The 24,747-nt window shown below is 40.1% G+C and overlaps 3 protein-coding genes across 5 annotated transcripts in view; 2 read left to right on the top strand and 1 right to left on the bottom strand.

Annotated features, from left to right (window-relative positions):
- Positions 1-5,510: 5,510 nt before the first annotated feature.
- On the top strand, positions 5,511-6,578 carry LOC142379025 (uncharacterized). Of its 2 annotated transcripts, none has more exons than XM_075464091.1 (2): positions 5,511-5,609; positions 6,354-6,578. In XM_075464091.1, the coding sequence occupies exon 2, from the start codon at positions 6,366-6,368 to the stop codon at positions 6,576-6,578; it is 213 nt and encodes a 70-aa protein (XP_075320206.1). In that variant the 5' UTR covers positions 5,511-5,609; positions 6,354-6,365. The 2 variants fall into 2 exon arrangements, with proteins under 2 accessions (XP_075320206.1, XP_075320207.1); XM_075464092.1 differs by having other exon boundaries at positions 5,535-5,638.
- Positions 6,579-9,426: 2,848 nt separating this feature from the next.
- LOC142379026 (uncharacterized) lies at positions 9,427-9,884 on the top strand. The gene has a single exon (XM_075464093.1). It carries the CDS (start codon positions 9,427-9,429, stop codon positions 9,586-9,588), a length of 162 nt encoding a protein of 53 aa, XP_075320208.1. The 3' UTR covers positions 9,589-9,884.
- Positions 9,885-18,037: 8,153 nt separating this feature from the next.
- LOC142379024 (protein jagged-1b-like) overlaps positions 18,038-24,747 on the bottom strand; it is a 60,613-nt gene continuing 53,903 nt past the window's right edge. For both annotated transcript variants that reach the window (XM_075464089.1, XM_075464090.1), the window contains 5 exons: positions 22,924-23,033; positions 22,462-22,686; positions 22,175-22,306; positions 21,751-21,901; positions 18,038-20,329 (listed from right to left, as the gene is read on the bottom strand). In XM_075464089.1, coding sequence (XP_075320204.1) covers positions 19,806-20,329; positions 21,751-21,901; positions 22,175-22,306; positions 22,462-22,686; positions 22,924-23,033 — 1,142 coding nt within the window. In that variant the 3' untranslated portion in view covers positions 18,038-19,805. The remainder of the gene's footprint in view (positions 20,330-21,750; positions 21,902-22,174; positions 22,307-22,461; positions 22,687-22,923; positions 23,034-24,747) is intronic.

Raw genomic sequence — 24,747 nt, 5'->3', positions numbered from 1 at the left:
GTGGTATATATGGACATGCCCCAGGTTTTTTTTTAGATGTGTTGCCATGATCAAATTCCAGCGGAGGTAATGTTTTATATAAACTAATAAAATCTCTCACTTTAGACATTTGATATGTTTATTTTTCTATTGTGAATTAAATATTGGTTTATTCGATTTGGAAATCATTGCTTTTATACAGTTTTACATAGTCTCCCAACTTTTCAAAGGTAAAAATAAGAAGTCGGGCAGAATTTGTGAGTGAGGAGGAAAAAAAGGCAAATCCCATATCTGTACGGCCTTCACCTCAGTAAAGTTGGTATGGGTCATGTCTCCATCTAGTGTGCTGAGAGCAGCATACATCATCTACTACAACTACATCATCCATGGTGTCCCTTCATCCAACTGGATCTATGTCAGTAGATTCAAAGTGTTCACATCACAAACAACACAAAATATCCCAATAAAACTTTCAGAAGTTTTTATTGCAATGGTGAGCTGAATAAAACATTGGGTTGTGCTTTTTCTGTTTTGACATTCATCTCAAATAAGTACAAATAAATTAGAAAAGACTGACTGTTGTTAGTGAACTGTTTAGTAGTTCATTTATATAGCAAACAAACTAAGAATTAAACTTCTTGGCCTACAAAGTGGTCTAAATTTAGCCAGAGATATTCAGGACAGAGGGGTTACAGTTAATGCAACACATGTCTAGTACTATCTGGTGTCTGTAACTTCCCATAGCTAGGAACTCTGCATATAAATTTACTTCTGAATGTTTCTTGACAGGAGGATACACAGTGGAGTGGTTGTTAGCACCGTCACCTCACAGCGAGAGGGTTCCAGGTTCAACTCCCAGCTTGGGCCTTTCTGTGTGGAGTTTGCATGTTATTTTCAGCAGCAATGGCTTAAGGTTAAGGTTATGCAGGGGGGGAAACACGATAACAAAAAAATAAATAAAGCTATAAACTTTGCAGATATATGCTTTTTTTAAATCACCACCTGCATTTATTCTAACAATACAAGACACAAACAGAGATAATAAATCGTGGCCTTTTTTCTGGCCAGTTTTCTTTGGATGGACAGGGCATTTCTCAGGGGGGTAGGACTTGTTCCTGGGGGGGCAGTCCGGTCAACCCAGAGGGGTGTTCCATGAAAGAAGCCAAAGAAAGCCAGGCTGTATCAGGAAAGCCTCGCTTGAACTAACACCATCTCCCAATTAAGCCTCAAGTCGTTCCACGAAGACATTTTAGCTGCATCTCAGCAAGGCTAATCCAAGTGAGGCTTACTTAGCCTGGCTATGTGCGAGTGCACGAGAAACGTAGGAAGCCTTGACGAGCAGTGTTGGTCAAGTTACTTTTAAAAAAGTAATTAGTTACAGTTACTAGTTACTGCTCCCAAAAAGTAATTGAGTTACTAAATAAGTTACCACATTGTAAAAGTAATTAGTTACTCAATAAAGTAACTGTGGCATTATTTTTTATGTTCTATAACGCTGTTACGTTCTATAACATCTTTAACATCAAATATGTTTATATTAACTGATTGAAGAATAAAAACACTATATACAGTAATTTAGAACATTCGGTATTTATTTGAACTCAATAGATTACAGCCTGCCATATGATGCATAGAAATAAAAACATAAATATTGAAAATAAAATTCAAGTGCAAAATTAAGACACACAAATGTAAACTTGGGTAAAAAGAACCAAAGGAAAATCTGGCCGTTAAGTAGTGCAATTCTCTGTAACTGTATTTTAGGCGTACTGCACAATAAACAGAACACTATCCTACTACCTGTTTCTGGGCCGAAAAATTGAGTGTTGTTTGTTTTCGAGTGGCTCCGTCTCCTTCGCTGGGGCTCACGCTAGCTGCATTTGGGCTTGGGCTTGGGTTAGCAGCTGCAGAAGCAACATATTCGCATGGGTTGATGTGAGGTGCTTCATTAGATATGAGTTACTTGAGGCAGACGTGGATAAAGTTTTTTTCCCTGGGCATAGCGTGCATGTTACATACACATTCTTGCGTAAAGTAATTAATTAGATTACTCCGTTACTGGAAAAATAACTCCGTTAGTAACGCCGTTACTCCCAACACTGTTGACAAGTGGATGGTGGAAAAACGGAGATAGCAGAAAAGGAGAGCAGGACAAGAGCTGTTAATTTCTCGGCAGCTGAACAAATAATGCTTATGGAGCTGTATGAGGATTTTAAAAGTCTCATCACCAGAAACGGAAATTTGTTTTCGGGAGTCTGTTTCAGCCGGTCGGACATTCTTTGAGACAAAGCTAAGCTAAGCTTGCACGTTTGCCTCATAGACATAATACACTTAGACGCCTCATAGATTGATGCTGCCTATTGGAGCTGACGTATAAGCGCGGCCGCCATCTTGGATGGGTCTCCAATGCCCCCACATTGCATTTATTTTGAATGAGGACGGTGTATATTCCCAACTGCAATAATCATAACTCCCCGAATTTTTACCGGATTTTCACATGGTTTGGTTTGTTACTAACGGCAGAGATTTAGTTATGATACAGGACGCTGTCACACATTAAAAATATGTGCTTTCATTCTGAATCACTTTGTATTATGCTCTTTAACAAAGACATATGGTAGGCTATGGCATATTGATAAATGTATAAATGAATTTAAATATAAATTTTATATTTTAATAAAGAAACAAGTTTGATTGTCCATTCGAATTTATTTCTCCCTCTCACACACACGACCCTTCTGTAACACATACATACAAGCTTCCATACAGAATTCAAGGATTTTTTTATTTGGATTCCTACAGCAAAATTTTGTCAAGAAATACAGACAAAACAACAACAATGAAGAAAGTAAAGTGTTGTGAATAAAAAAAGTGTCGAGTAATAAAATATATATAATAAAATATATTAGAAAAAGATACATACAGTTCTAAAAATGGTGGAATTATAAATATGGTGGAAGTAAACATTAAATAGAATAGAATTGAATAGAAGAATACTTTAGTCATTACGTAGGCGTCTACTTATATTATGTCTACGGTGTCGCCACTCTTTTTTTTTTTAAATACTTTATTTAAACAGATATAAGTATACAACAAACAAACTAATGAAGTTGTAGCAACCCTTGGATTCCAAAAGAGTCTCGACAGATGCTCAAGGTGTCTTTTATTTTTGTTGCAGCAGAATCATCAGGTTCACCTTAGCACCGTGAAAACTGTGTGTTGGGGTATACAAACAAAACATCAAATCACCATACAGTCTTCACAGTACAATTGTCATATTTTGTTCATCAATATTAAAAACATCAAAGGCATTCATTTACTCAAAAGTCATTTAGGCCTAGTCAAATACATACACACCGATACAAAGTTACATACAGATACAATGTTTCAATGAAAGCAAACAACAAGCATACCTCACTGCGCTCACCAAGGATGCTTAATAATCTTTTCTTCTGTTGTTTAAAACAGGCGTCAAAAGTCCTTTTTGTGTGTGCAAATGAAGCAAGTTAAGCTGGAGCCTGGAGATCAAACTTTGTGGCTCAGGCTCAAACAAAGCAAAGCAGCTCCCTCGTTACCTACACCTGTTTGGCTACCTTTACAGATCTCCCTCTTGTGGAGCTACGGTGTCAGGCAAAGGACAAAATTCAATCTCCAAAATCCATTCAAGATTCACACACATACAAGATCACTCACAACTTCACACACCAGTCATTTTAAAGCACATACAAAAATAGAAATATTTTGATTAAGTGTTATATTTGTAGATAAATATGGAATGTAAACAAACACATTTAGGTAGTTTTACTCAGACAAACAAACACATACAAGGACTAGTGTGGTCCTTTACAGAAGTATACAATATAACATGACAGTTATGTAATCAAACAAATAACCAGGGGGGTATTCCTAGAAGCTGGCTTAGCGGAAAGCCTGGCTTATTTTGCTACTTCTGGCTAAATTTAGCAAGAGTTCCGTTCCATAAAGGTGGCTTATTTAAACGCCCGCTGAGTAACCATGGTAGTTTATGCTGCTGAACTAGCCTGGTCTCGGGCAGGCTAAAGTTGAAGCTTAGCTTAGCTGCAACTCAAAAAATGTCCGACCGGCTGAAACGGACTCCGGAAAGAAATGTTCACCAAGAATTCTGCGCTCCCGCAACTCATGTCTTGTCTAAAAAACGAAGCAAAAACTGTGGTTATCATATCACCACTTTCACTGTCTCGAAAAATCAATCAGTCGGTGCCAGTGCAACTAAAGAAACGCAACTATACATATATATATATATATATATATATATATATATATATATATATATATATATATATATACCCATATATATATATATATTCACACACATATATATATATATATATATATACCTATACATCAACACTCATCTATAAACCCATATATCTATTTATGCCTACACTTTTACATACTCCCTACTCATATACCCTCATTTATATACTTTATCTATACTATATTCTATTATATAACCTATACCGTTTTAAATAATAAAAAATTACCTGATAACATCTGTTTCCTGATTCTTTTTGCAATAAATCTACTATATCTAATTTCATTTTCATCCTACTAAGCTTTCTAATTAAATTATTTCTCTGAACCTGATAATTCCTACAATATATCATAACATGTTCTATTGTCTCATCTTCACCACACTCACATTTCCCTGATTGATTGACTGATTTCCTATCATATATAAGTTTTTATTTAATCCATTATGTCCAATTCTAAGTCTTGTTATAATGATCTCCTCTCTCCTACTTCTTTCTGTTCTTCTCATTTTCCCTATTTTCCTTTGTATTTTAAACAACCAACGTCCTTTTCTTTCTTCCTCCCATAACTTTTGCCATCTCTCTTCCATTTTTTGTTTTATAATACCCTTTACCTCTTTTACACTCATTCTTACATTAATATCAATCATTACTCGTTTTACACTCTGTTTTGCCATTCTATCTGCCATTTCATTTCCCTCAACTCCATAATGCGCTGGTACCCATATAAAATGAACTATAAGCCCCATCATATTAATTCTATATAGTGTTTGTTCCAGACATCCCAAGTTCCAAAAAATCATTTCAGGGAGATGACTCAGTCTCCTCCCCCCCCCCCGCAAAAAGAATAAGCAAGTTTATTATTAAAAAAAACATTTAGCATCCTTTCTGTGGAATCACTCTCTTTTTACACCACTGTAGCCTAGAAATCTTCACGCCCCTAGCGACCGCAAATTTAATTTGCTCCCTGTACAGCTTTTTGCTGTAGGGGTCTGGCTTGCTAGGCTAACCACTCTGTTCATTGGGAATGAAATGAAGACCCCTGTTTGAGTCATGTGATAAATATAGGCGCCTGTATTTTTTGCCTGGCTTCAAAGTTTAAATTCTTTGCCATATTTCAGAGTTTTGTTTTAATATATATACACTGAAAATATGGTTGTATTTGTAATTTTTATAAAGCAATACATGTTTTATTATTTTTATGAATATTTAAAATGGTTGTTTTTTTTTAATTTAACGTTAACGACGCAAAATATATTCTTCAGGCACCTCCTTGATGTCCTTCATTTCAGAGGTTGACAACATGGTCGGCAAGGAAGCAACCGCTGTTTACTGAAGGTGAGAGAAGCTAACTTACATCAACAAAGGTTAGCTAATATATTCATTGTCCTTTTGGTGAAGTTTAATTTGTCCAACTGAGCTTTGTAGACAGTGAACGGGGCTGGCCTGGGCGGCCAACAGTCTGTTAACATCATGCCCGTGATAGCTATTTTAGCTTCCACAGCTGTTAGCAGGTTAGGTAACTGTCATTTGTCGTCAAGATGTTCAAAATGCAGAGGTTCGATATGAAATAGCATAATTGTTTGTTGTAAAAATATTTCGAATACGTTAAATGTCGACAAAGAACTCATCTACGTACTTGACTTTGCTGCCTGATATTTACATTGTTGCACAAGTATTTCTGTCATTTGCTGTTCAGTTTGTTGTCCAACTGAAGTTTCAAACAATAGTAACAGTTATTTATTTTGCGTTTTAAGATACTGCAGCTTGTGTATATATGCTGTTGCATTTAACGCTGGTTCCTGCTTGTGTATATAGAGGTCACAGCACCTGTGTATGTATTTGTTTACAGGCCACTGTAGACTTGACACTGTACCATCAATGAGAAAAGTCATCATAAAATAGACTTATTTGTCATTATGTTTCATTGTTATACTCTTTACCTTGTAAGGACTCATGGTGGAGGTAGCAAAGTACTTTTACTCTCCTATTTATTTATTTTAAACAGCTTGCTTACAATAAAATCACATTTTCCATATGACCAGAGAACTGGCAGTAACTTGTTTTCATTTATCATCTCAGCAACTGTCAGTCATGGGTCTGCGGGAGTTCTGGACGAACTACAAAGTGTTGATTGTGATGGGCACAAGTCTGGGGCTGATTCACTGGGGCTGGTACAATCTGAAGGCAAATCCACTGCTGCGCAAGAACAGAGAGGATTACATTCCTGAGCCTGGCATTGTTGCTTTCGTTTCACCCCCTGCAGCAGCTCTTCCTCCTCTTCCTGCTGCTTCCAAGACCAAGTAACTCAGACTGAGGTATGACTTTTTGAGTCCCCTGCATGTGTATGCCTGGTTAATTGGCCATTAACGGTTAAAATCAGATGCAGGACATTTCTAGATGTAGTTCCTCATAGGTCCACCAGATGTTGCCCTGAGAAAACAGTTGCAGTGAGTTATTTGTGGTGTTATGCGCTTAGTGTCCCGTGTTGATACATTCATTAAACATAAACAAGAGCCAAACCTCATGGATCATATTGTAAAAGAAAAACATTGTCTTCTGTCTTGCACGTCGTATGATAAATAAAATGTGCTGCTCACTGAAACACAGTGGAGTCATCTACTTTAATTATTCATTCATCCAAGAACCAATCAGGAGTCCATTCCATTCTATTATCTAAAGTTTGGGTTGATCTATGAGTTAAATGCTAACAAAAGTCAAATGATGAAAAAGCATGTCAGCTAAAAAGTTGAGCGGTGATAAAATACTATCAAGTAATTCAAAGAATGTACAAATTTGTTCTGTATTTTGAAAAATATCACAGGAAAAACTAAGGCCAGCAAAATTATCGTGGCGGAATCGTTGACCGTATGGGCTGGATTTGCGCAAGACTTCCGGTCCTCTGTTCCTGGCTACCTGTGGGTGGTGCTGTCACCAGATTTACTAACAACACCCGCGCCTTTTAAAAATGTCCGCCACGCCCGATTCAACAGCGTTTGCCTTAAGCGAAAACGCTTACAGAAGTACAGAAATGAGTGGGAGGTGTGGAGACCATCACAAGGCAAATTGCAAAATATGCCGGCGCGTTTTTTTCAGTGGCGCACGGCGGGCTGTCTGACATGAGACCGCATGCATCAGGAGAGCAACACTGTAGACAAGTCTGAACGCCTATTTCAGAAGACTGTTGTGGTTTGATTAATGGTTTAGGATGTTGAATTTTTAAAGTCGAATTAATTATTAATTATTTAATATACAGTAGTATTAGCCAATATAAATATTATATATGGCAATTTAAAGAACAAATCTCACTAATGGATTAACAGATAATAAATAAATAAATATTGTTAAGAGGTTTATTTTCTTAAAATATAGTTTTATGTCAAAAAGTTCATATTTTGAGGAAAACAGTGTTCAGTAATCATAACATAAATTCTTTTATTAGTGTGGTTTAACTTTTTGGATGACCTGACTGATTTCAAGATTTAAGGATGACTAATTGCTTTCTTGATCCCCCATTTACTAAAAACACTCGCTGAAAAAAAAAAAAAAAACGCCCCGGAGGAGCTGTCCCTTATTTTCATTTCTGAAAGGTGGCAACCCTAGTGTGTGTGTGGACCAATATTTGTAATCAAGAATTTTCGCGGACCACCTCATAATACACATGATAAGATATGTCTACACACAGATATGTCTACCTGAATTACCCACACCGCTTAATAGGCCTACTAGCAGGGGTGAAAGAAGTTTTAAATTCTTGCTGATACTATTACATTAAATCAAATGTACCGATCCCCATAGCAACCGCTGTGTTTCAGAAGTAGACGCTTATGCGCAATCACGTACTGCCGGTCGTTAGCTCATAAGCAGTTTCTTTTCCGAGCTGTTCTGTATCATTAAAATTGAACAAAATAACATGAAACACAACTGTTTACTCTCTTACTGATTGTAATTGGAACATTTTGCAACGAACGTAAAGACATTAAATGTGTGGTACACGTTTCAAAGGCTAGGAGAGGAGACTGAGTGGAGGGGGGCAGAAGCAGGGCAAGAGCCTCGAGGAAGAGGGGGAGATGCCCGGCCAAGGCTCCGTCCAGCATGGACTACATTCAAAACACAGCACGGAGAGTTCAGAAACATTTCGGAATAAGTTGAAAGGAATTTTTAAACAGACAAAGTAGTTTTCAAGACTGCATAATGCTAGCGGATCTATTTTCTGACCCAGAGTGCGGCCGTGACTGGTTCTAAATGAGGGCTTTATAGCAGGCAGCCGCTCTCCCATCGTCCTGATACTGCGTATCGCCATTAAATCTTTTAGTGGTACGCAGTACCGGACCGTACCGGCTTACTTTCACCCCTGCCTACTAGCACTACAAATAAGTGGTCATAGCATCAGTACAACAGGCTTGTTAAAAGAAAGTTTACTGCACTCAGCGTCTGCCACATATTGAACAAAACTCATTTATTTATTCTAGCGCCTGAGGGCATAATCAGGTTCATTTGAACAACAGGGTTATTTCCAAAAAACTTAGATTTTATATTTTATTTTGCTTTGCCACGGACCACCTGCAGTACCGTCATGGACCACTGGTGGTCCGCGGACCACACTTTGGGAAGGACTGCTCTATCTAACATTATCAAGCTTAATATCACAGGATTGTTGGAGTTTATCTACATGTTGGCACATTATGGTTCCACTTTAACTCATCTTTTTTCTGCTAAAATATTGCTACTAATGGCAAATTTAAGTTCACTACTTTGTTTGAAGAGCACGTCTGAGCTGCAGTGCATAGATGGTGCATAGTAACCAAAAGCATGTAGCACCTTGCTACAGGTCTGTGCTAAGACCACAGTGTTTGCATATGAGCTTTAGCATGGAACTGCTCTGAAACGCATTAACAGACGCAGCTCAGGTCTTTGAACGTCACTCCTGTACATCACAGACACCTGACCACTATAGCATCGTCTGAAAATTTGCAAAGATATTGTTAGTCGCTGTGACTGGAACCTTTTGATAACCACAAATATAGCATTGTATAAAAGTGGACTGATTTAAGTACTTGCGGTAAGCATTTGTCTTCTCATAAGGAAAAGAATGAGGGTTTAATTTGTAATAGTTCTCTGAAGTCCATCCACTTTTGCCTGCAGAGAAGTCAACATGAAGCCTCAGAGCTGGCTCAGGAGGAACTGGTTGTTGGCGGCCGGTGGGGCATTTGTCTCCATCCACCTGGCCACCTGGATTCTGCAGAGAGTTATGAAGAGCAGCGTCCGTTCTGAGGTGGCACTCAAGGAGAAGACTGCAGAAGGGAAAAATTTCTGACCTATATGCCGATGGACTGATGGAAGGACAGAAACAATGGAGTGGGGAACTGAGACCCCTTATTAACATTCTCAGATAAACACATCACTGTCATGAAATTGTGAATTATAACTGCAGCAAAGATGCTGCTGTGTGAAACGATTATTGTGCTTTGTCTTCTTTTAGATTTAATAGTTGAGGTATGAGCTACAGTAGAAACAAAACAATGAAGTGATCAAATGTGTCAATGATTCTGATTTTATATCTCGTGTTTACCAGCTGACAGGATATAAAGCCGGAACTGAGCAACACAGTGATTATTCGTCTTTTAATGATTTACAATATTTACATTCCACTAAAATCAAAATGTTCAAAATGGAATGGTATACTGAAGATTATGGTTTATTGGTAAATACTCTTTCATTCAAGTGTTACTCTGCTGATGATCCCGAACAAACCTCATGGAAAGACTTAGACCTACATGGTGTTGATCAAGCTCTTCCATAACAAGGCACACGCAGTACTTGAATACCAAATTTTCTGAAAAACACCATCAAAGTGTCCTTAATCCCAGCTGCAGACTAATTTTATAGTTAAAAGATATAAAGTAAGAGCAAATAGTCTAATTTTATACAGTATGACAACATATTCTGGTAAGTTGTAACACAGATGCTATAAGTTTTGAGCAAATACCAGATTCCCATCATACAGTTCTTACTTGGTACATACAGAGAGGATGTAGAGGGAAAACAATGTCAGGAGAGGTCAATGTTTGGAAAATACTCTCTCACCCTTTTGAACAGTCCTTTCCCTTTGAAGTCATTATGACCGGAGGCACCCTTTTAACTCTCATGTTCCTCCACCCACATGTTGAATCGGTTCTTGATGGACTTTTAATAAGCATGAACCTGACTCAGATACTGATTTATTTATTTTTTTCAGCTGGTGACTGTTCTGTTCAACACTGAGAAAGCAGATTATGCCAGTCTGTCGACACACTTGGGGGTGCAGTCCTACTGATTCATGCTAGTTGTGTGGCTTCACTGTGGTGGTATGAAGGGATGAAGTCGACAACCTATTGCAGCTTAACATGCAGTGAACACCTGCTCTGTAAAAGTGGGGAGAAGTCGGTTTGAAAGTAAAAATAGATGCATTTTTCCACAGGTGGAGGCACATGGATGGGTATGTTCAATGCAAAGGAAGAGGGCAGCAGAACAAGACAAAGTGGCAGGTCAACTGCAGAAAAGGTGTAAAGGAGGTTGAATATGTGTGTTAGTTTTTTGTTCTCATTTTTGTATTTAAAGAACATGGCTGTTGAGGGAAAACATTTTAAAGAGGCTTGGGAAGAGTGTCCAGATCATATCGATACAAAGTTTGTTTTAACTCTTTGGAAGCTGGTAATAGTCTTGGCTGAGATTGAAATGTTGAAACAATAAGAGATGTAACTCATGGGAGACCAATGGAGGCTAAGAGTAGAATATAAAACACTCTCCACATCTAAATATTCATAACTCCACCCATGAAATTCAGTGTGAAAATTTGTTTTCTGCGGTTACTGAAGACCTACTTAAGCTTGCAAACAAAAAGAATAGATTTCTTTATGTTTGTAATGTGGGAAAAAAAAGAAAAACAGACAAAACTACTTGAGAAGGACTCCCAGTTGAGGATGTAAGTCCCCTGAAGGATGAAGTCCATAAGAAACTGAAGACCAGACAGATGCTAAGCTCATCCTTGGACTAAAGTGCACACAAACTACAGCTAGATTACCTCGAATATGTACCCATCTTTCCCGGGAGGTTTCCTCTTATAACTACTGTGTTTACATGCACACACATGTACTTACATGTAAGTATGTTGGCTTTCTGTAATATTCTTTAACAATAATGGAAAAACCTGGCTTCTTTCATCTGCTGACATTTTATGTATGAATGCAAAAAAAACATAGATAAAAACTTTTATTTGTGGACACAAACTCAAAAGATTTTTAAAGGAGGTTTAAGTTGCAATACCACCTGTGGCTATGGTTCAATTTGTTGAGTTTTGGGGATGTAAAATTTAGGGTCATGAATGTGTTTGGGCTGCAGCTTCTGATATGTTTTAGTGGTTTGATCTTCCTGTGGATGGTGCTGTCTGCTGGACTTAAGCTGAAGTGTTTCACTCAAAGCCAAATTCTCTCTGCATTTAGTTATCACGAGCAAACCTGAGAAAAAAAAAGCACTTCTCCTGTGAGAACAGTTACACCCACATTTTCCTTTCATGTAACATTGTCAGTAGCATCTGCTACTCAATGTTTTCAGGTGAAATTCATGTTTCATTTGACCACAGGAATTAAACAAGTGAAGGAGGGACAGTTTATCAGCACAACTGGAGTCTAAGCCCATGGCAATACAGTGTTGAAATGCACAATGTTGTGGGTTTACCCCTTTCAAAGACTGATGGACAAAGGAGTTTTCTTGGGTGCCTAAACACTTTTAGGAGGATAAAAAGTTAACCGAAAGACCAACAATTCTGTGCTTGAATTACTTAAGTAGATTTTTTTTTTTAAACAGTTATGAGGGAAAAATTACCCCCCACCCAGTAACGCACTGTTGTTTTTTGTCTCCTACAGAATTGCCTTGAGTGCATTTGAAAGGTTTAACTTTTGCTGTGGAATCTGAAGACAAACCACACTGTGTGCAAGAAAGTTGAATAAACAAAGTATTGAACAGAGTAACAAATTATTAGCCTAAGTGACTACACACTTAACACTTCCTGACCCACAAGGCAGAACAGAGGACCAGAAGAGGGAGATGGTGCCAGTGAATAGTAGTTTTTATTGCAGGTAGGTAGAGTGGTGTTCTGGAGCAGGCAGTTTCCAGACCTGGGCCTGACGGGGAGGCTGAGCCGAGTGACGTGATTCCTTGACCGGTGGGTAGCCTAATGCAGACGGAGAGAGAATTACGGAAACAATTCTGATGTAGCAGCCAACTGCTGTTACCACGGCGGGTGAACAGACAAACTGGCGAGGAGTGGAGATCTGAACCAGGCTTTATTGCAGCAGGTGAGGTGGCTTGATTGGAAATAAGAACCAGGTGAGGTGTAGAGATTGCAGGCCAAGCCCAGCTCCAGACCCCCAGGCAGGCAGGCAGACAAACAGACACAAGAGGGCGGGGACACATCAGACAACAAGGAAGTGGGAAGACGGCCTGGCACCCTGACAACTTTACTATATGTTGAGGTTGTCTGCATCCAGATTATGAAAGGTGGAGTTTAATAACTGCCATGTACAGCAGCGGTGGATGCCTTACTATTAACCAACAGCACCATCCAATCTTACCAACACCATGATTTTACCTCCAATAATTAGCTGCAGCTGAGAGTCAGATGAAGGAAAAAACTATGCTTAATAGCCTTTGAGCTACAGTTTCTGCTCTTTGATTTAAATTAACATTGTTTTAACTTCTCCCAACTACCACCATTTTAACACTGCAGCATTTTTTTTTAGGCTGGCATAATTGTTTTATGTCAAAAAGAGATGTCAGGAGAAAACTGTAACTCTAATTGTTATTACACAGTTCCATGTTTCTGCTGCTGACAACATCTTGCACAAAGAGTAGAATCAGGGGGACACATGCCACATCTTTTAAGTCCTTCTGGTGGTTTGGGTTTGAGCTCTGTGTTGACACCATTCCCATGTCAAATGTGAGATTTCAGTGTATACATTTACATGAATCCAATAACTATTGGTGGACAGTTTGTAATGACTGCTTGGAGAAAAATACTCCCTTTCTTAAGGATTTTGCTGATTTGATTACTTAGTGCACGTTAATGATGGACAGTTTATGAAAACAGGCCTGCTGGCCACCCCTCTAATTGCTTTACCTGTTGTTAACTGTAGCTTGTATTACTAAATATCAAAATTAGTCTGCACTATCAAAATTAGTTATCTTAAACTAATTTTGATATTTCAATTTTTATCCTGAATTTTGCATCACTTTTGTCATTTTTTAGCAGCAACAAATTTGTACAACCTCAGGCTGCCAGTTTATGTCTGGCTCATTTACATTTCTGCCCAGAGGATGTTAGTATATTGTGCATGTGGTGGTTTGGCTCCCTGTAGTGCTTCCTGACATGGCTTTCCTCCAGTTTTAGGATCCCTGGAGTTGATTAGCCACAGTGCAGACTAAACCAAAAAAGAGAAAATGCATCTCAAGCAGTTCTCTGTCAACACAATTTAGTTAACCAGGTTGAATTTAATCTGTATATTTGTCAGAAAGAACAGACCGCCCAAACTGGACTGAGCAAATTCAAGAGTTACAGGCTGTCAGTTTACAAAAGATCCCATCAAGTTCTCTGGTAGCAGGCTGTTTGAGAATAAATAATTTCAGCTGGTAAAGTTTAAATTGTGTTGCTCTACATCATGTGGCTTTGGTGCACACGATACAAAGTTTAGCCCATATTTTCGGAGTCAGACTGGAAAAGGCTGCAGCAAAACACTCACAGCAGCATGTGGTAGTCATTACACTCCCCGAGCATTGTCACAACACATACACTTATACATACACTCTGACTTGGGAATGCATGGTATGTCAGATAGCCTTTGTTGTAAATTTAAAGTTTGGACAAAATGGTTTGGCTTCAGAACTATTTGCCTCAACTTATATAAAGTTTAGATTATTAAATATTTTAACTGTTCTCAAAGGAAAAACTATTTATTTATACTGTTGTTATCAATGAAAAACCATGCTGAATATGATACTAAAAAAATTCTATGAGTATTATTTTAACTACTGAGATCTAAGTGGAGCTAGGAAATCTATAAAAAAAAATAAAAGCGACCATTCCAAAAGGGACCCATAAGGTCCAATCAAAGGATGATATAAAAAAATAAATCACTGACGGTTGAACTACCTGATTGTTTAATAGTTACCTGTATGAGATAGAAAAGGGTGATTCGTTTTCACTAGAAAAGGGTGATTAGTTTTCACTAGAAAAGGGTGATTAGTTTTCGCTTTAAAAGTCAAGACAGTTTGAAACTTCTCAGTACCACTAATTATAAATTAACCTAATTTCCTGCACAGAAAAACATTCCGCTTCATCACAATTCGGGTGAGAAAACACTGCCCCACAAAAAATTACACAGCAGATGAAGACTGGAAAATCAGGAAATGTTTTTGTAAGGACATGAAGAAACTTACAGGTATTGTCACTTGAACAACCCAAAAAACACATGAACCTCAACACTACCATGAATACATGCAAAGAGGACTACACAAACTCACAGGAGGCAAAAACCAGAAGGGACCTCCTTGGGCCCTCTATGGTCTCAGGGAGGGCCTAATTTATTATACAACTTATCTAAAATTCCTATCTATCCGTCGAGGCAACGGAGACCGCAAGGGTTGTGATTGGTCGGCTAACAACATAATTTCCGGAATCACTTTTCCGGTTTAGCGCCTTCCTCTCAGAACAACAACACCGCCATTTTTGAAAGAGTTGTGTGCATTTCAAAATCAATAAGCTCCAACTCCGACAACAGTCTTTCTCTCTCGGTCGCCATCGTTCACTGTGAGGAGTGGAACGGAGCGGGAAGGTAAACAATCAATCAACGACTTTCACAATAGACGTGGCAAGATTAGGTCGTTTAGCGTAGCGACGCCTACTGATCGGGAAGTGAATTGCCTTGCGTATCTGACATCCCGATGGAGAACTTTGAAAGGTTTAATAGCCTCTGCGTGACCACGGAGTCGGATTGACGGATACCGACGGAGTAGCATACAGAGGCCTTTATCCGCCCGTGTCAAATTCAAGTCACTGATGTTAGCCTACAAAGTCCTTAATGGAACGGCTCCAATCTTCTTGAATTGCTCTTGCAAAGGCTTATGTCACAACTCGGTCACTCCGGTCGTCACAGGATTGTCGTCTAGCAGTGCCTACACCACGCTTAAGGCAATCCAGACTCTTTTCATGTGTCGTTCCACGACGGTGGAATGACCTACCGAGAGCTACCAGAACAGGGGTGTCCCTGTCTATCTTCAAGAAACTATCTTCAAGAGTCCCACAGGCACAGTGGGACTCTTGAACCAACATAGCTTTCAATTCTGTCTGAACCACTTTTCTCTTGTGCTCAGGTAACCGATAGGGCCGTGAACGCACCGTCACGCCCCGGTGAGTCTCAACCTGGTGTTGAATAAGGCTTGTGCGTCCCGGCAGGGGTGAGAACACATCAGCATAATGCTGCTGCAACTTGGCTATGTCTGCTCTCTGGGACGGTGAGAGGTGGCTTTCTCAAAGGAACAAGGCTGGATTGGTTGATTTTGGTACCTCAGGCCCCAACTCATCTCCCTCTGTAATTGCCGTCACCAAGGAAGCAGACTTCGCTTCTCTCCATGCTTGAAGGAGGTTGAGGTGGTAAATCTGTGTCCCACCACCCCTGTCAGATCGCACAAGCTCATAATCAACATCACCCACTCGTCGTGTGACCACAAATGGCCCTTGCCACTTGGCGAGTAATTTTGAGCTGGAAGATGGGAGCAATACAAGCACTTTATCTCCTGGTTAAAATTGTCTTAACCTGGATCCTCTGTTGTACAGCCGCTGCTGACGTTCCTGGGCCTGGAGCAAGTTCTCACGTGACAACTGCCCTAGTGTGTGGAGTTTTGCTCTCAGGTCCAAAACCCGCGTGGTTTTCTGCCAAAGAGCAGTTCAAAGGGAGAAAATCCCGTGGAGGCCTGGGGTACCTCGCGCACTGCAAACAGCAGAGGATCTAGCCACCTGTCCCATTTACCACTATCCTCGTGCACAAACTTACGGATCATGGACTTCAAAGTCTTATTCAGGCGCTCAACGAGGCCGTCAGCTTGAGGGTGGTAAACACTAGTTCGAATGGACTTGATTCCCAATAATCCATACAGTTCTCTCAGTGTTCGTAACATAAATTGGGTGCCTTGATCAGTCAGGATCTCTTTCGGGATCCCAACTCGGGAGATAACTTGAAACAGTGCCTGTGCAACACTCTTGCAGCGTCAAGAGCAGCGGCACTGCCTCTGGATATTGCGTTGCGTAATCCACCAGGACTAACACAAAGCGATATCCATGTGTGCTTCGGTGAAATGGCCTGATGAGGTCCATCCCAATACGCTCGAATGTGACCTCGATCAGCGGTAATTAAAGGTATGGTATGGTATTAAAGGCACTGGAGAAGTCAAATAACATGATTCTCACATATGAACCAGGCACATCCAGATAAGCATATGCCCGATGCAACATGTACAGAATCGCGTCTTCCACTCCTATGTGTTTCTGGTAGGCAAACTGGAGGGGATCAAGAGCCTCAGCAACCTGCAATCGCATGCGACGAACAAAGAGTCTCTCCAAGGTCTTCATGATATGAGATGTCAAAGCCACCGGTCTGTAGTCATTCAGCTCCACCGGTTGCCCTAATTTGGGCACTGGTATGAGACAAGAAGTTTTCCACAGCACCGGGACTTTTTCCATCTGAAGGCTCATATTGAAGAGCATCTGAAGAGGGACTGCTAGTTGACCAGCACAGTCCCTCAGAAGCCTTGGACAGACTCCATCTGGGCCTGCAGCTCTCCCTTACTGAAGTCTCCTGAGCTCAGCTCCAACCTCCTCTATAATTAGAGACAGAGGGAGCCGCCCAGGTTGTAGCGGAGGGATGGTGACAGGAGTGATGTTGCTATCAACCATAGAGATGGGGGTGGGGGTGCAGCTGGACAGAGGAGGGCTAGTGGTGGGAGTTACTGCAGAGGTGGAGGTGCAGCTGGAATGAGGAGGCCAGAGAGTGGGAGCATAACCGGCGCCAGACCTCGGGTTATCTGGGCCATCAACATGTGATACATAGGCTAAGAAGTACTGTGTATCTGTGGTGCACTGGTTGTGGATCAGTGAGGAGAAACGTTGGATTAGCATCTTTATCAAGCCAGCGCCATTTTATTTCTCATGTCAAAAAATATCTTCCTTTATCTCAACTCAATATTACCCACAGAACAGTAGGAAACGTTCAGTTCATTTTCAATATTGGTCTATATTTTGAGAACCAAAATACCGAACATACAGTAAAAACAAATTATTTGGACATAACTGCATCATGGCACAGTCGCCTCAGGCACGCTCAGGACGGGAGATTGGACTGAAGACAAGTTTCGGTGCAATCTGTTGGTTTCCTTAGCTCGGAAATTGTTTTTGAATTGGCTCTATATGAATGAATTGGATTATTTATTAAATGAATTATGATTAAAATTAATTTAACTCCAATTGGCTTGAATTGGAATATATTATTTTAGTGCCTTGAGATGACATTTGTTGTATTTTGGTGCTATATAAATAAAACCGAATTGAAAAAAAATTATTTTTCTAATTTTCACAAAAAGAAAAATATTCCAAGGTGCCTCTTACCTGCTATTCTTTTATGACACTAGAGACACTCTGATGCTGCATACTGTCAACAAGAAAAGACAAAAAGCTGTCCAATATCCTTTAAAAAGACCATAATCATAATAACAGGTCAAGTATTTCATAATGAAAGTAATCATCAAAGCCAACAATGCAATATCAGATTAAAGTGATGGTTCGGAGTAGATTCACCCTAGGGTCATTTGAACCGTGACATCCAGCCAAGTAGCCCACCCAAAGTTTTTCCAATATTGGCTGAACATCAGCTGAGTTACTGAGTTATCCCGAATAGCTTAGTACAAGCGCTAATGGACCCTGGCAGTATCTCCAAAATTACCACACTAAAATCACATGCCATGACACCAAACTTCTACAGTAGTACAAATATGGTCTGTATTCACAAAACGATGCATTTGGAAGTTTGTACATAGTCCAGGAGTTTATTATTATCAACACAAGCCTAATAGCTTCTCTGCTGCTAAAGCTGCGTCGACGTCACTTCCTTGATCTGGGAGCTTCAAAGTAAGATGAGGGTTGATCTACTACTGTAGACAACAAAGTATATGCTATATTCTACATGAATTTTTATGTTGTAGAGTTGTGAATTTATTTTATCAATGGAGAAATTGAGTAGCCTTTCTCTCTTTTTGTCAAGACTGCCATCTTCTTTTAAATAAACATCACCGGAATTCATTGCAGGCAGGTGGTAGACAGGTGTTCCCTTTCAGTGTGATCTCCACAACATGACCAACTGATTGAAACAAACAGCATTAACAAAGGAGATGCACATTCTGGATGCCCAGGAAAGAAGACTAAAATGCAAGTAGTTTGAGTTAACTTATTGTACACGTTTAATAAACTGGTACAGTCTTTGTCCAGCTTTCTGTGCTAGCCCTGCTAGCATGAAATAGCTGATATACATATAGTGCTCTTCCAAAACATTAACTGAAACTGGCACTAGAAAGTAGAAATAGAAATTTGTAGGCATAAACATACTTGTGACAGTAATTTTTGGCACATTGTGAGTGCTAAAAAAGACTAAATTCAAACCAGACTATATGTTTCATACTCAAACTAACTGTTTCAGATGAATAAGCATACAGTTACATCCCTAGTATACTACCTTATTGGTTTGTATAAGAAGACCCCGCAGCAGCAAGATCTGCTTCTAACCACTCAGCACTTACTCCATTCCTTTAATTTACTTGTAAATTACTTAGATCTGACAATGTGAAACATTTCGCTGGGGCACAAAAATGCCCAATTCCAAAATGCTAAAATCAAACTACTCTTTCAAGAACTCTTTTGGTGTTGATGAAAACTACTCAAAACCATTTCCATCAAAAACTCAGATGCTTACAAAGCTGTCAAACATTCACCTCTAACCTCATAAATAGAAGAAATATTTTTAGGTTCTTGATGATTAAATTAACACATCAAAAATACAGTGATTAACCAAAACATTCTTTACACTTCTATACAGACACATTCTACGTGAACAGTTCTTCATATGGGTAGAAACTGCTTTTTTGTCAAGTGTAACAGAACACCAACACACCGATCGTGAATGTAAGGCTTTCTGGAATGATTCAGCATGCTTTCAATGATCACAGCATCCACAAACTGGAGATCCAGCCAACCAAAGTGGACCATTGAGACCAGTGTCTCTCAAAACATAAATTAAACAGCAAAAAGATCCATCTTGAAATTCTATTCTGTACAAAAAAGTAAAAAAAAAAAAAAAAAAAGAGTAAAGAAAAAAAACAGGCAACAAATTACCAAAATGTCCCAAGTGGGCCATAAAAGTCTTGAGATCTCCATCTGGTCGCTCTGAGCCCCAACAGTTAAACAATATATTCCACCCTGTTGACACTCTGTGACTGCAGTTGCCTGTTGTCCTGCTTGTTAGTCCAGTGTGGGGCTTTGTTTGTCATATGTTGAGGACATACGTCTTCCCATTCTACCAGCGAGTATGTTGGTGGTGCTGAAGTGAACCTCGCCTTATGCATCTTCTTATCCAGCTCGTCTTCCTCCATCGGACTACTGGAGTCTGATTTTCTGATCTTGGCATTGACAGATTTTTTGTCCTCATATGGGTGGTGATGGAGGAAGAGGTGGTGTTGGTGGCTTGGCAGGTTTTTCTCAATGGGATTCTTGATGTGGTTGAGCTGCTCACGGGTCGTGCTGACGCTGTTGTGGAGGGCATTGTTACCCTCGGCTGCTGGCGCCAAAGGCAAAGATACCTGCGTGCTGACCCCTGTGTGGGCACTGTGTTTCCTACGCCTCCTCAAGCACCACAATAGAATAGAGCCGATCGCCAAACCCCAGATTACAGTCACCATGGAAACCAACAGGGGCACATGGGGATCTGGTGAATAAAGAGAGGAGTGTGAGGAGAAAAAATAGTGAAAAACTGACAAATGAGGCATCCATCCAGGCATAGAGGGCAAAAGCTGCTATTGGTTTTGTGGTTGTATCAAAACCTCGGGTGGGAAGTCATGCAGGTTTTCATTCAGGCTGGCATTTCTAGTGTGTTTTTTTCGTGAAGGCAAACAGATGCTTCTTCATAGCTGGTAAAATATACACTACAATCAAACCAGGAGCTCTCAACCGCCACCAAAAAATATGGTCAAAGTTTTTTGCTTCATTTTACACTGTATTCTGCAGCTTCTCCGCTCAGTGTGCATTCAGAGGGTTTCAATGGAGAAGTCTGATATTTTGGAAGTTTGTTAGCTGTGTGTCAAATACAGAAATGTTCAGTTTAGCCTTTAAAGGGCACTCACTGAAATACTTGCAAATTTAAAGTTTCAACCCTTGAGTGTTATTGGGGGGTATTAGAAGACATGCTTTCTATTTTTACTTTTTTAAAAAAGTTTAAGGTTTAGGCTGAGAATGAATATATAGCCCTAACCAGTTCACATACTTTTAAGTGACAGCAAGTGACAATGTACTTCTTTGTCAATATCCTTTTATGACCGTAGTTATGAAGTAGTAGTAGTCTGAAGTAGTCAGACCCTTTATTCTATTGCCATGGCATGTGGGGGTTCCATTCTTAAAGCATGCACAAGTGATTAAATATGGTAACTTGCAATATAAAGGGTTAACACAAACAGTGGAGATGAGCAGATGATGTTAGCCTAACTTTGAGCTAAGTCTTTTTAGCTTGTTAGCTTGCAAGCTATTATCATGCTCACACTGTCAAAAACAGATAGTTGTGACAAAATGATTCTTATGTTTACTATATGTGAGCATTTAAGGGCTTTTTTATGATAACAAAGAATTAAAAGTAAAGTTAGTAAAAAAATCACTTTGACCCTAGTACATTTCTGGCAAATATTAGATGATTAAAGATGTGATTATCATAAAGACCTGGATGAGTGCTTCTAGCCATATAGTTACTCTAGATGAAATTATCTTGGACTCCAGTACAACAGTGAGGAAACTAAGTTATTTTTGACCATAATTTATCCTTTAACTTATTTTCAGGAAACTCACAATACAACATATTGAACATTGTTTACATCAAGAATAAATACAATAGAACAGAACAGCAAGAAATGGGACTTCCTTCAAATTTAGTTTTAACGTATATTTCAAAGATTGTTCAGAGCTTTCATCCAAATCTTACGGTTACCTCAGCTCTGTATCCATAGAGAAAACTAAATCATCAGCACTAAAGTCATCACATGGCAGGAATGAAGAACACTGGTTTTGATAGAAAGTGGTGAGACTACGCCATACAACATAAAAACCCAAAGTCAAGAATGAACTTCTAAAACACTGGCTCACCGTTGGAGATTTGGCTTTGTCTTCTCTGGATGCGAACCTCCACAATGGCGCTGATGATGGTGCTGTTGGTGCTCCTCTTACTGACCACATCCATGATCCTGTCTGTGATTTCCTTGACAAAGGTCAGACCTATCGTGTTGTCATCTGTTGTCTGAAACATCCCGCAAAATAAAACTTTATTATAGTCAGTCTGCTGACTTCTGTGACACAATAAGTATTTATTCACTTTATCACAACTTTTGCATTAGCTCCTCTTAACACTAAAAATGATGTATTCTGTATCCTTTATCTTTTCTTGGCTTTTCACCCCACTAGTCATCTTACTTTTTCTCACTTAAAAAAACAAACAAAGTCAAAGATCTTTATCTGTTAATCTACCATTCTAGACTTTTTTTACAAATGTTTGAGTTACATGTCCACTTACGATAGCGACATGGATCTCGTTGTTGGCTCCGAGCGATGGCTCACAGGTCATTGAGAAGAAGGAGTCAGAAGACAGATTCTTCACTACATAGAGGCTCCTGAGCTCACGACAAACTTGCTCCACTGTCACACCCTGCAACACCATACCAATGAAAACACATTGGCATCTGCAACAGCTCATCAAATACATTCTATATTTGATTCCAAAGTCATTTTTCACTTTTGGTATTTGCCCTTGTTTGCGGGACACAAACACAAAACACAAGAAAGAAATACAGCTGGAATGACCTTTGTCATGACGTCCTTATTGAAGGTGAAGGTGACGTTGATGCAGCTGCTCTCTGGGTGACACCTTGATGGGACTGGGCGGGCGGGGCCCCAGCACTCTCCTTGGCTGGGGCAGGGCTTAACGAAGCAATGCTCATCTGGGACAGCAACGCAAGTCTCACTTGCTAGGCACTCTGTACTGTGAATCTTAGTGTGGAGGCTACAAGGTTTAGGTCCACACCAAAGCTGTCAGAGGCAAAAGATAGTGAAAGAAATTTCTCCTTCAGTGTTCAGTTGTTTAGTTTCTGTGAAGTGGCGGGGCACAGCACCACTTTTTAGCTAAACTAAAAGATGACAATAGCCCTATGTGTACTTAGACTTGCATGAGATTCATAATGTTTGGCAACAACTATGTTTTTTTACTATAGCCATAAACATGCAAATGATCTATATGCAGTAAACCAGAATAAATCTCACTTGTACCTTTGTGCAGGTGACTCTCCCATTGTAACAGCGACAGCTGTTACAGTCTTCATCCCATCTGTTTCCATCCAGAGCTACCAACCCTCCATGCATGCAGGGCCTCCCTGCCACTGAAACACAGAACCACCAGTAGCTAAGTCAGGTCTCAGCTCAGACAAATCTGTGCAGCGTCAGGCAGTAATGCTTTACTTTAAAGGTCCTATGGCATGAAATTTTCACTTTTTAAGGTTGTCTAACATTAATATGAGATCCTCTAGCCTGCCTGCGGTCCCCCAGTGGCTAAAAATGACGATAGACCTAAACCATCCACTGGAAATTATTCTCCGCCTTTGGTAATGTGACCATGCAGATGGCCTGATCGGGAAAGCCGACGCTTATGACGTGGGCGCCGCTTATGACGTGGAGGTTGTTTCCACCCAGAGCCCATATATGGCTATGCCAAAACTGCCTTTTCCCGCCCACAGCTCTTTGGCCAGCTCATTGCGCTGTATGGATGTAAAAAATCTGTTTAGAGCTCCTGTATCAGAACCTCTAAAGAGCCAGTGGACAGATTTTGTTTTTTCTGGGAAAGTGACGACAGAACCGAAGAGATTTGTGTATGTGTGCGCCAAATATTTCACAGACGAATGTTTCCAGAACTTGGGCTAATACCAAGCCCAAGGGAGAGCCCAGACACCCTGCGGACGAAACTCATTTCGGCCGCTTGTATTCGCGATCTCATTCTCTCGGTCACTACCGCAGCTCGTGACCATAGGTGAGGGTAGGAACATAGATTGACCGGTAAATCGAGAGCTCGACTTCTGGCTCAGCTCCTTCTTCACCACGACGGGCCGGTGCAGAGCCCGCATCACTGCAGACACCGCACCAATCCGCCTGTCAATCTCCTGCTCCATTCGTCTCTCACTTGGGGAAGGATCTTATTCCCTAGAGTAAGTAATTTAACGCTCTATTATTGTGTTGCTTTCCTGTATGTACAGTATAGTTACATAGCTTGTTACCACAGGAAAGGGTTTGTATCGTTAGCAGCTAACGTTAGCTAACGGTTAGCTATGCAGCTAATAACATCTGCAAGCACTTATCTCTGCCAACTGGGCTGTTGGAGGTGTTTGCATGCCCATGAGATGGTTAGCTCGCTCATTTTAGACCAAAACCCCCTACTTCAAGCTTCCTGAAGAACAATGAATCCGCAAATTCAGTGCATTTCATCAGGATAATGATTCATTCATGGTTCCAGTCAAAACGGTCAGTCTGTCTGTGTCGTTAGCTCTGCAGCTAATAGCTCGGTCACTGTCGCTAATGTAACGGTAAATAGCAGGAGGTATGCGAGTGGACACCTCATTTTCTGTAACGCGAGTGTTGTGTACTTATTTGTTGTTTTGAATTTTGGGGAAACAGTCAGACCTCACAATCGCTTGGCGCTATTTTTGCCTCGCTTCATATCAATGCATTCAGCCACCTGCCGATAGCTGCACCTGTTACGGTGTTTACTGCTCGGAAGCAGGGGACTGCTCGGTCTGCACAGTTTACACAGCCCGTAGTGATACAAAGGTAGAGAGAAATAGCGCCAAGCGATTGCGAGGTTTGACTTTTTCTGGATGAACGATTTTGTGATGCAAATGTTTTACTCTTTTGAACGCATATTGTTATGAGAAGCAAAACACTTTATTTTTTAAGCCCCAGCCAACTAGCCGGACTACCTTCGTCAACACCAAAACGAGGCTGGAACTCGGCTCACACGACACAGCAGTGGGTTAGAAAATGTTCATAAATGATGTTGCTAATATGGGATGTCATACAGCTTCATGTCAAAAGAGGCGAACTATC

Source organism: Odontesthes bonariensis, chromosome 4 (genome assembly GCF_027942865.1).
Source record: "Odontesthes bonariensis isolate fOdoBon6 chromosome 4, fOdoBon6.hap1, whole genome shotgun sequence".
Classification (NCBI taxonomy): domain Eukaryota; kingdom Metazoa; phylum Chordata; class Actinopteri; order Atheriniformes; family Atherinopsidae; genus Odontesthes; species Odontesthes bonariensis.
Note: the sequence above shows the minus strand (reverse complement) of the source record. Positions and strands in the feature narration are given on the sequence as shown.